We start from the raw sequence: 11574 nt of genomic DNA on the forward strand, positions 1-11574 counted from the left end.
AAGAGCTTGGGAGCGACCAGAAACTTGAATTCCCTGGGAGGAACAACTGGTCCAAACGCAACATTACCCATGCCTTGGGCACTAATACAATCCCCATACCATCACACATGCTGGCTTTTACACTTTCACCCTAGAACAATCCGGATGGTTCTTTTTGTTAGAATAATTGTTTGTAAGTTATCACAAAAGAAACGTTGTATTATGAATGCTGTCTTTCGAGGCCTAACAAGAGGAAGAAGGCTCGTGAAACGCCACTGTGATTTCAACACGGACAGATGGCAGGATCTGCTCAACTTTCGGAGGAACTCTCTTTGAAGTGTTAAACGAACTCTCTCTGAAGTATTTCACAAACTCTCTTCCAACTATTTGGTAACCGAGATCAACGCTGTTTACGACCCGCTGCCCTCTTGAAGTCACTGTGGTCAGGAGACGGGAGGGGTTATCCATTGTCCTCCAACACCTGCCCCAGCTGGATCCAGGAAGAGCCCAAGCCCGAGACATCCTCTTCTTGGTCTTCAAAGCGACCGAAAACAATGACTCTTTTACACACTTACCATTCCTGCTGTGACATATGTTGGTGCGTGAACATGGAACATCTGAATTAAAAGAGGAGACGAAAACCTTCTTCGTCAGAGCGTGCTAAGACACTGTAAGAGGTTACAGGTCGACGCCGTCTCTCCTCAATTGAGTCCAAATTGAATTCTGTCTCTGTTTTATTCCTTGCCTTTTGTCTTGTTTAATAGATATCACAGTGTTTGAACGTGACACTTTTCCTCTTTGGTCCGGAAGACACGACGTCCACAGTTTCCAAATGTAATGAAATGTGGACTCGTCTGACCACAGAACACTTTTCCACTTTGTATCAGTCCATCTTAGATGAGCTCGGGCCCAGCGAAGCCGGCAGCCTTTCTGGGTGTTGTTGATAAATGGCTTTCGCTTTGCATAGTAGAGTTTTAACTTGCATTTACGGCAAACTATAGTTACTGATAGTGGTTTTCTGAAGTGTTCCTGAGCCCATGTGGCGATATCCTTTACACACTGATGTGGCTTTTTAATGCAGTACCGCCTGAGGGATCGAAGGTGCGTAATATCATGGCTCACGTGCAGTGATTTCTCCAGATTCTCTCAACCTTTTGATGATATTACGGAGCGTAGATGGTGAAATCCCTAAATTCCTTGCAATAGCCGGTTGATAAATGTCGTTCTTAAACAATTTGCTCAGGCATCTGTTGACAAAGTGGTGACCCTCGCCCCGTCCTTGTTTGTGAACGACTGAGCATTTCACGGAAGCTGCTTTTATACCCAATCATGGCACCCACCTGTTCCCAATTAGCCTGTTCACCTGTGGGATGTTCCAAATAAGTCTTTGACGAGCATTCCTCAACTTTCTCACTCTTTTTTGCCACTTGTGCCAGCTTTTTTTTTTAAACAAATTCCAAATGAGCTAATATTTGCAAAAAATAACAAAGTTTCTCAGTGTGAACATGAAATATCTTGTCTTTGCAGTCTATTCAATTGAATATAAGTTGAAAAGGATTTGTTTTATTCTCTTTTTATTTACCATTTACACAACGTGACAACTTTACCGGTTTTGGGGTTCGTACTATAAACCATCTAAATTCCAGAATAAAGTTTGTTAGATTTTGGACAGCAGGTATATTTAAATTATTTAAATAATATGGAACCTTGAAAATGACCCTAATGCAAGCTGTTGTATTCAGTGGCATTCTCCTCTATGGTGTGTGCGTGAGTAGGTGTGTGTGCGTATCCTCTCATTTGAAGCTGCTCACACACACACACACACACACACACACACACACACACACACACACACACACACACACACACACACTTGTTATATGATGTGAGAGGCAAGCAGTGGCCTGGTTTCACTCATTTACACTCCAAATACTTGTGTGGAAAGGCGAACACAAAAATGTACATCAAGAGAAAAACCCCAAAAAGAAGACAAAAGTGAAAAACGAGGGCGGTCGGTGACGGTGTGTGCCAAGGGTGGGGAAGGGCGGGCGTCAGCAGGTCGTGGAGGGCTTCAGTGGTCCTCAAGAAGTGTGTGCCAGAATGCTCCCTGCAGTTGCCATGACAGTGGCACATAGAACCCACAGAGAACCGTGGGACAGCTGCCCTCCATCTCTTCGCCCCCCCCCCCTCTTAAACGCCCTTCTTTGTGTGTTGATGTATTTTCATTTCAGGAGTTCAATACGTCATTAAAGTCCCCAAAAAAACTCACCCGAGTTTGTCATCCTAAGATTTTTCCGTCATTGTTCTGCAAAATCCCACCTTTTTGTGGAAAGCCTCAGCCTGGGAGGCAAACTTTGCCTGCAAAGAGCAGTCCCACGATGGTGAAGAAGATGGAGAGGACGAAGAGCACATAGGAGGAGCCCACCACGGTGTTGTTGGGCAGCTTGTATGGTTGGCCTCCCACTTCATTGATGTAGAAGCCTATGGGGAAGATGAGCGCCGCCATGCAGAACAGGATCACTGGGGGGGGGGGGAGACACAAAGTACATAAATACACTGCAACAAGTGAAATCTAAGTACCGTATTTTCCGCACTATAAGGCGCACCGGATTATTAGCCGCACCTTCAATGAATGGCATATTTCATAACTTTGTCCACCAATAAGCCGCCCCGGACTATAAGCCGCGCCTACGCTGCGCTAAAGGGAATGTCAAAAAAACAGTCAGATAGGTCAGTCAAACTTTAATAATATATTAAAAACCAGCGTTCTAACAACTCTGTTCACTCCCAAAATGTACGCAAATGTGCAATCACAAACATAGTAAAATTCAAAATAGTGCAGAGCAATAGCAACATAATGTTGCTCGAACGTTAATGTCACAACACACAAAATAAACATAGCGCTCACTTTCTGAAGTTATTCTTCATTCGTAAATCCTTCGTCTTCGGTGTCCGAAGTGAAAAGTTGGGCAAATTTACGATCCACTGGCAGATGTTGGCGTCGTCTGGCGCTGCCTCCTCGTCTTAGTGAAGGTGTGTTCGCCTTCTGTCATCCACTGTTCCCACGCAGTTAGCAGTCTAGCTTCGAATGCCCTGTTGACACCAATATCTAGCGGCTGGAGGTCTTTTGTCAATCCACCCGGAATGACGGCGAGTATTGAATTAAGCGCGTAAGCGTGTCTCTTAATGTGCTGTTATGAGCTAGCAAATATAACAACTACACTACCCAGCATGCAACGATAGTTACGAGCATGCGCGGTAGCCCTGAGAAGCGTTGTATGCTGGCAGTTAGCACGCTGTGAGTAAACGTTGAGAACTCAGTTAACACGCCTCGTCTGCATTATTTATAATTAGACAGACAACACACTTAATAGAAGCCATTTTGGGGTCTTTACATAAACACACAAATGGAAATGAAACGTCACATATCCCAGCATGCACCGCGCGCTTCTTCGTCGTCCACTGTTCCCACGCAGTTAGCAGTCTAGCTTCGAATGCCCTGTTGACACCAATATCTAGCGGCTGGAGGTCTTTTGTCAATCCACCCGGAATGACGGCGAGTATTGAATTAAGCGCGTAAGCGTGTCTCTTAATGTGCTGTTATGAGCTAGCAAATATAACAACTACACTACCCAGCATGCAACGATAGTTACGAGCATGCGCGGTAGCCCTGAGAAGCGTTGTATGCTGGCAGTTAGAATGTGGTTATGAGCACGCTGTGAGTAAACGTTGAGAACTCAGTTAACACGCCTCGTCTGCATTATTTATAATTAGACAGACAACACACTTAATAGGAGCCATTTTGGGGTCTTTACATAAACACACAAATGGAAATGAAACGTCACATATCCCAGCATGCACCGCGCGCTTCTTCGTCGTCCACTGTTCCCACGCAGTTAGCAGTCTAGCTTCGAATGCCCTGTTGACACCAATATCTAGCGGCTGGAGGTCTTTTGTCAATCCACCCGGAATGACGGCGAGTATTGAATTAAGCGCGTAAGCGTGTCTCTCAATGTGCTGTTATGAGCTAGCAAATATAACAACTACACTACCCAGCATGCAACGATAGTTACGAGCATGCGCGGTAGCCCTGAGAAGCGTTGTTGTATGCTGGGAGTTAGAATGTGGTTATGAGCACGCTGCGAGTAAACGTTGAGAACTCAGTTAACACGCCTCGTCTGCATTATTTATAATTAGACAGACAACACACTTAATAGGAGCCATTTTGGGGTCTTTACATAAACACACAAATGGAAATGAAACGTCACATATCCCAGCATGCACCGCGCGCTTCTTCTACGGGGAAAAAAGATGGCGGCTGTTTACCGTAGTTGCGAGACCTAAACTTTATGAAAATGAATCTTAATATTTATCCATATATAAAGCGCACCGGGTTATAAGGCGCACTGTCAGCTTTTGAGAAAATTTGTGGTTTTTAGGTGCGCCTTATAGTGCGGAAAATACGGTAAGATGAAATATGTCAAATAAGGGTGATATTTGCTTATTTTCTGCCTGATAAGATCATTCTTCTCACTAAGCGGATTTTATGTTAGAGTATTTTACTTGTTTTAAAGGCTTACTGAAACTCACTACTAGCGACCACGCAGTCTGATAGTTTATATATCAATGATGAAATCTTAACATTGCAACACATGCCAATACGGCCCGGTTAACTTATAAAGTGCAATTTTAAATTTCCTGCGAAACTTCCGGTTGAAAACGTCTAGGTATGACGACGTATGCGCGTGACGTCGATGGTTGAAACGGAAGTATTGGGACGCCATTGTATCCAATACAAAAAGCTCAGTTTTCATCGCAAAATTCCACAGTATTCTGGACATCTGTGTTGGTGAATCTTTTGCAATTTGTTTAATGAACAATGGAGACTGCAAAGAAGAAAGCTGTAGATGCGATCGGTGTATTAGCGTCTGGCTACAGCAACACAACCAGGAGGACTTTGACTTGGATAGCAGACGCGCTATCCGACGCTAGCTGCCGACCGCATCGATGATCGGGTGAAGTCCTTCGTCGCTCCGTCAATCGCTGATGAGGGTTGGCGTAGGTGGAGAGCTAAGGTTTTTAGCTTAGCTATGTCGAGGTCCATAGCTAAATTAGATTCAATGGCGTCGTTAGCAACAGCATTGTTAAGCTTCGCCAGGCTGGAAAGCATTAACCGTCCATGGTTTAATAGTATTGTTGATTTTCTGTCTATCCTTCCAGTCAGGGGTTTATTTCTTCTGTTTCTATCTGCAGTTAAGCACGATGCTATCACGTTAGCTCCGTAGCTAAAGTGCTTCACCAAGAGATAAAAGTCACTGTGAATGTCCATTTCGCGTTCTCGACTCTCATTTTCAAGAGGATATAGTATCCGAGGTGGTTTAAAATACAAATCCGTGATCCACAATAGAAAAAGGAGAGAGTGTGGAATCCAATGAGCCCTTGTACCTAAGTTACGGTCAGAGCGAAAAGAGATGCGTCCTGCACTGCACTCTAGTCCTTCACTCTCACGTTCCTCATCCACCAATCTTTCATTCTGGCTCAAATTAATGTGGTAATTGTCGCTTTCTCGGTCCCAATCGCTCTCGCTGCTGGTGTAAACAATGGGGAAATGTGAGGAGACTTTCAACTTGTGACGTCACGCTACTTCCGCTACAGGCAAGGCTTTTTTTTTATCAGTGACCAAAAGTTGCGAACTTTATCGTCGATGTTCTCTACTAAATCCTTTCAGCAAAAATATGGCAATATCGCGAAATGATCAAGTATGACACATAGAATAGATCTGCTATCCCCGTTTAAATAAAAAAAATTCATTTCAGTAGGCCTTTAAGTGTTTTGGTCCTGAATGATCTCAGTAAGATATTACAGCTTGTTGCTGAGATGTGATGACCTATATTGAGTAAAACATGCTTGAAACTAGAATATCAAGTGTTGCAAAGCTGAGTCATCAACACTCACAAGTATAAAACTGCTTTTTTAAAGTAATCATTTCTTACCGGGAAGGCTGAGGAGTGTGATCCCACGATAGTTAGAACACACCCTCCGGTTCCCCTTCTTAAAGAGAGGAACCACCACCCCGGTCCGCCCCCAATGTCCACGTGATGCTGCAGAGTCTTGTCAACCAAGACAGCCCCACAACATCCAGAGCCTTAAGGAACTCTGGGCGGATCTCATCCACCCCCGGGGCCTTGCCACCGAGGAGCTTTTTAAACTACCTCGGCAACCTCAGCCCCAGAAATAGAAGAGCCCACCACAGACTCCCCAGGCACTGCTTCCTCATAGGAAGACGTGTTGGTGGGATTGAGGAGGTCTTTGAAGTATTCTCTCCACCGATCCACAACATCCGCAGTCGAGGTCAGCAGAACACCATCCTCACCATACACGGTGTTGATAGTGCACTGCTTCCCCTTCCTGAGGCGGCGGATGGTGGTCCAGAATCGCTTCGAAGCCGTCCGAAAGTCGTTTTCCATGGCTTCCCCGAACTCCTCCCATGTCCGAGTTTTTGCCTCCGCAACCGCTGAAGCCGCACACCGCTTGGCCTGTCGGTACTTGTCCGCTGCCTCAGGAGTCCTATGAGCCAAAAGAACCCGATAGGACTCCTTCTTCAGCTTGACGGCATCCCTCACCGCCGGTGTCCACCAACGGGTTCTAGGATTACCGCCACGACAGGCAACAACTACCTTGCGGCCACAGCTCCAATCAGCTGCCTCGACAATAGAGGCGCGGAACATGGTCCACTCGGACTCAATGTCCAGCACCTCCCTCGTGACATGTTCAAAGTTCTTCCGGAGGTGGGAATTGAAACTCTCTCTGACAGGAGACTCTGCCAGACGTTCCCAGCAAACCCTCACAATGCGTTTGGGCCTGCCAGGTCTGTCCGGCATCCTCCCCCACCATCGCAGCCAACTCACCACCAGGTGGTGATCGGTTGAAAGCTCCGCCCCTCTCTTCACCCGAGTGTCCAAAACATGAGGCCGCAAATCCGATGACACAACTACAAAGTCGATCATGGAACTGCGGCCTAGGGTGTCCTGGTGCCAAGTGCACATATGGACACCCTTATGTTCGAACATGGTGTTCATTATGGACAATCTGTGACGGGCACAATAGTCCAATAACAGAACACCACTCGGGTTCAGATCCGGGCGGCCATTCTTCCCAATCACGCCTCTCCAGGTTTCACTGTCGCTGCCAACATGAGCATTGAAGTCCCCCAGTAGAACGAGGGAATCACCCGGGGGAGCACTCTCAAGTACTCCCTCGAGCGAATCCAAAAAGGGTGGGTACTCTGAGCTGCGGTTTGGCGCGTAAGCGCAAACCACAGTCAGGACCCGTCCCCCCACCCGAAGGCGGAGGGAAGCTACCCTCTCGTCCACCGGGTTGAACTCCAATGTGCAGGCTCTGAGCCGGGGGGCAACAAGAATTGCCACCCCAGCCCGTCGCCTCTCATTGCCGGCAACGCCAGAGTGGAAGAGAGTCCAGCCCCTCTCGAGAGAACTGGTTCCAGAGCCCTTGCTGTGCGTCGAAGTGAGTCCGACTATATCTAGCCGGAACTTCTCAACCTCGCGCACTAGCTCAGGCTCCTTCTCCCCCAGCGAGGTGACGTTCCACGTCCCAAGAGCTAGCTTCTGTAGCCGAGGATCGGACCGCCAAGTGCCCTGCCGTCGGCTGCCGCCCAGCTCACAATGCACCCGACCTCTATGGCCCCTGCTATGGGTGGTGAGCCCATTGGAGGGGGGACCCACGTTGCCTCTTCGGGCTGTGCCCGGCCGGGCCCCATGGGGACAGGCCCGGCCACCAGGCGCTCGCCATCGTGCCCCACCTCCGGGCCTGGCTCCAGAGGGGGGCCCCGGTGACCCGCGTCCGGGCGAGGGAAATCTGGGTCCTTTATTTTTATTCGTCATGGAGGTCTTCGAGCTGCTCTTTGTCTGATCCCTCACCTAGGACCAGTTTGTCTTGGGAGACCCTACCAGGGGGCATAAAGCCCCCGGACAACATAGCTCCTAGGATCTTTGGGACACGCAAACTCCTCTACCACGTTAAGGTGGCAGCTCAGAGAGGAGTATATTAAACCTGTACATTGTCGTTGGGATTCCCAATTGCTAGTGTACTTATTTGGCAACATTCTCTTCATTCTTGATTGCCTAAAATACAATTTATTCAAAACATGGAGAACAAGAGGACTCTCCAACTCTATTCTATAATTACATTTCTAGGCAACATTCTCTCACAAGACAATCTTTGAGAGGTTACTCATTTGTCTGAATGAATTGTTTCATTAATCACTGTCAAAGTCTTTGATGTAAACATCCAACATATTCTAGCTGCTGTACTTTAACATGTTCTATATTGAGTTGTTGTATCTTTCCTCAAGCATCCTAAAAGGCAGCATCTCTGCAATAAATTGGATAAAGCCCAAATCCTTCTAGCATAAAAAAAAACATCCTTAAGTGTCCTTCAATCCCAAACTAAATGTTTCTCCAAAGATGCCGAATAAGCTTACTGGACCACTTCAGGCTGAGGAACGGCTTTAAATTTCTTAGCAAGCTTAAAAAAAAGAAAAGGAGGAATCAAATTTCAAGCTTTGGAAGGAGGCAGCTTCAGCGACTGTTTATTTACTGCAGGTAAGCCTCATCCCAAAATAGCACAAGCAAAAACCTGCATGTTGAAGTCATAGGCGTTTAATGTGAATGCATTTTGAAGCAAGCTTCATTAACATACTGTTGAGTATTTGCTCAAAGTCATATTCTGCATGACCTTTGTTCCTTGTTAAGCAGATTTAGGGCTGGGCGATATTGGCTTTTATTAATATCTCCATATTTTTAGGCCATATTGCGATATATATCTCGATATTTTGCCTTAGCCTTGAATGAACACTTGATGCATATACCGTATTTTCCGCACTATTAGCCGCACCTAAAAACCACAAATTTACTCAAAAGCTGACAGTGCGGCTTATAACCCGGTGCGCTTTATATATGGATTAATATTAAGATTCATTTTCATAAAGTTTCGGTCTCGCAACTACGGTAAACAGCCGCCATCTTTTTTCCCCGTAGAAGAGGAAGTGCTTCTTCTTCTACGCAAGCAACCGCCAAGGTAAGCACCCGCCCCCATAGAACAGGAAGCGCTTCTTCTTCTACTGTAAGCAACCACCCGCCCGCGTAGAAGAAGAAGCGCGCGGATATTACGTTTCATTTCCTTTGTGTGTTTACATCTGTAAAGACCACAAAATGGCTCCTACTAAGCGACAGGTTTCCGGTTCATGAAAAGACGCAATCTCTCCATCCGCACACGGATTACTATTTCACAGCAACTGCCTAAAGACTTTCAAGAAAAGCTGGCTACTTTCCGTGCATATTGTAAAAACAAGATAGCTGAAAAAAAGATCCGGCCAGAGAACATTATCAACATGGACGAGGTTCCACTGACTTTTGATATTCCTGTGAACCGCACTGTGGATACAACGGGAGCACGTACGGTGAATATTCGCACCACAGGGAATGAGAAGTCATCCTTCACTGTGGTTCTAGCTTGCCATGCTAATGGCCAGAAACTTCCACCCATGGTGATATTCAAAAGGAAGACCTTGCCAAAAGAGACCTTTCCAGCCGGCGTCATCATAAAAGCTAACTCGAAGGGATGGATGGATGAAGAAAAGATGAGCGAGTGGTTAAGGTAAGTTTACGCGAAGAGGCCGGGTGGCTTTTTTCACGCAGCTCCGTCCATGTTGATATACGATTCCATGCGCGCCCACATCACGCTGGTTTTTAATATATTATTAAAGTTTGACTGACCTATCTGACTGTTTTTTTGACATTCCTTTAGCGCAGTTAGATGCGGCTTATAACACGGGGCGGCTTATAGGTGGACAAAGTTTTGAAATATGCCGTTCATTGAAGGCGCGGCTTATAACCCAGGGCGCCTTATGGTGCGGAAAATACGGTAATAAGGCGCATTAAAGGAGTCATATTATTAAAACATTTTCTAAATGGAAAAGACTTCCTTGTGGTCTGCATAACATGTAATGGTGGTTCTCTGGTCAAAATGTTGCATAGATGATGTTTATGGGGCTATGTAATAAGTCACTGTGGATGTTATCTCCTTGTGTTTGTGACTATGTTTTTCATATGGTGTTGATCTGTAAATGGAAGACGTCAGGCTCATTTGTCAGTGCAGGTTGTTTCGGCATTTTTTTGGGTGTGGAGATGTTAACGTGCAGAGTTTCAAGCACTCTTCATTCTCTCGCGGGTGACTTTTTAAATCGAAGAACAAATGAGTAGTGCTGCTACCAATGTTCCCTCTAATTGTTCATGCGTGTGAGCAAACACAAAAACTCCCTGAGTATTGTCGGAGGCAGATATTTACATATATCCGAATTTAAGTGTTACTTCTTTTATTTCATAATCATATTACAAAACAGCTACTGTTTTTCTTCCAATTGTGGTCTTTTGGTTGTCTGCAAAAACTGTGTGCTTAACCTTGAGTGAGGAATGTAAGAAAGAGAGATAATAGGCATGTGTTTTGGCTGGAGGGACATGACTGCCAGGGTAGGCAGTCATGTTACAGAATAAACACATTTGAAAAAACAAGTGCAACTGTACTTATTTGCACAAAAGTGTTAACATTGTATTTCAATGGCATATTGCATTGTAACTAATTCCACAGCAGTTTCTGTCCTGTTCTTACCTTATCTCATTGATCTCATCTCATACTGTATGTGTGTTGATGTGTGCGTACACATGAAAAACATAACAAATATATGAACATAACAATGAACAGAGTTGTACTTTTTAGATGTCAGGGCCCTATGCAATATGTACACATATTCTTAATATAGTTTACAGTTTAACTGACCTTTATTTGACTATGTTTGTCTTTTTGTAGGTGGCTAAAATACGCGGTGCTGCTGACCGCCGTCTAACGTTACGTTACTGTGTGTGATACATTGACTAACGTAATGTTACTGTGTGTGATACATTGACTAACGTTACGTTACTGTGTGTGATACATTGACTAACGTTACGTTACTGTGTGTGATACATTGACTAACGTGTGTAGGTACCTCATGCAACCCTGCTTAAAAAAATCACTTGACAAAAAGTATGAATAAGGTAGCGAACTGCAGTGGACGCAACAGATTGCCGTGTTTGCAATGACGTTATAACCATAGACATCTTATAAGTAGACGCAGCATTGGTTGCTGCGACGTGAGCAATTTGGCCGCCATCTTGAAGTGGTGACGAGGAGCCGGCGAGCAGCCTAAACTGACAGTTGACAGGTAGAAAACAAAGATGCCGGGCTGGTGTTCAGCGTTTTCCTGCCCTAACCCTAACCCTCTAACCCTAACCCTAACCCTCTAACCCTAACCCCCTAACCTTGAAAATCATGTTTTAACTTAAAACATTTTTTTTTTTTTTTTGTAAAAAAAATTAAATATTTTAAAATAAAAAGAAAATATTTTAAATTTTTTTTAAATTAAAAAACATTTTTCATTATTTTATTTTTTTAAATTTTCATTTTTAAAAAATATTTTTCATTTTTTCAAATATTTTTAAATTTTTTTAGCTTTTTTAAACTTTTTTTTAAACTTTTTTT

General features: G+C 44.8%; 1 protein-coding gene across 1 annotated transcript in view; it reads right to left on the reverse strand.

The window, feature by feature from the left end:
• Positions 1–1702: 1702 nt before the first annotated feature.
• The window catches only part of LOC133615659 (uncharacterized protein C16orf52 homolog B), a 57283-nt gene continuing 47411 nt past the window's right edge, over positions 1703–11574 (reverse strand). The window contains exon 3 of the mRNA XM_061974412.2: positions 1703–2499. Coding sequence (XP_061830396.1) covers positions 2315–2499 — 185 coding nt within the window. The 3' untranslated portion in view covers positions 1703–2314. The remainder of the gene's footprint in view (positions 2500–11574) is intronic.

Source organism: Nerophis lumbriciformis, linkage group LG22 (assembly GCF_033978685.3).
Source record: "Nerophis lumbriciformis linkage group LG22, RoL_Nlum_v2.1, whole genome shotgun sequence".
In the NCBI taxonomy this organism is placed as follows: domain Eukaryota; kingdom Metazoa; phylum Chordata; class Actinopteri; order Syngnathiformes; family Syngnathidae; genus Nerophis; species Nerophis lumbriciformis.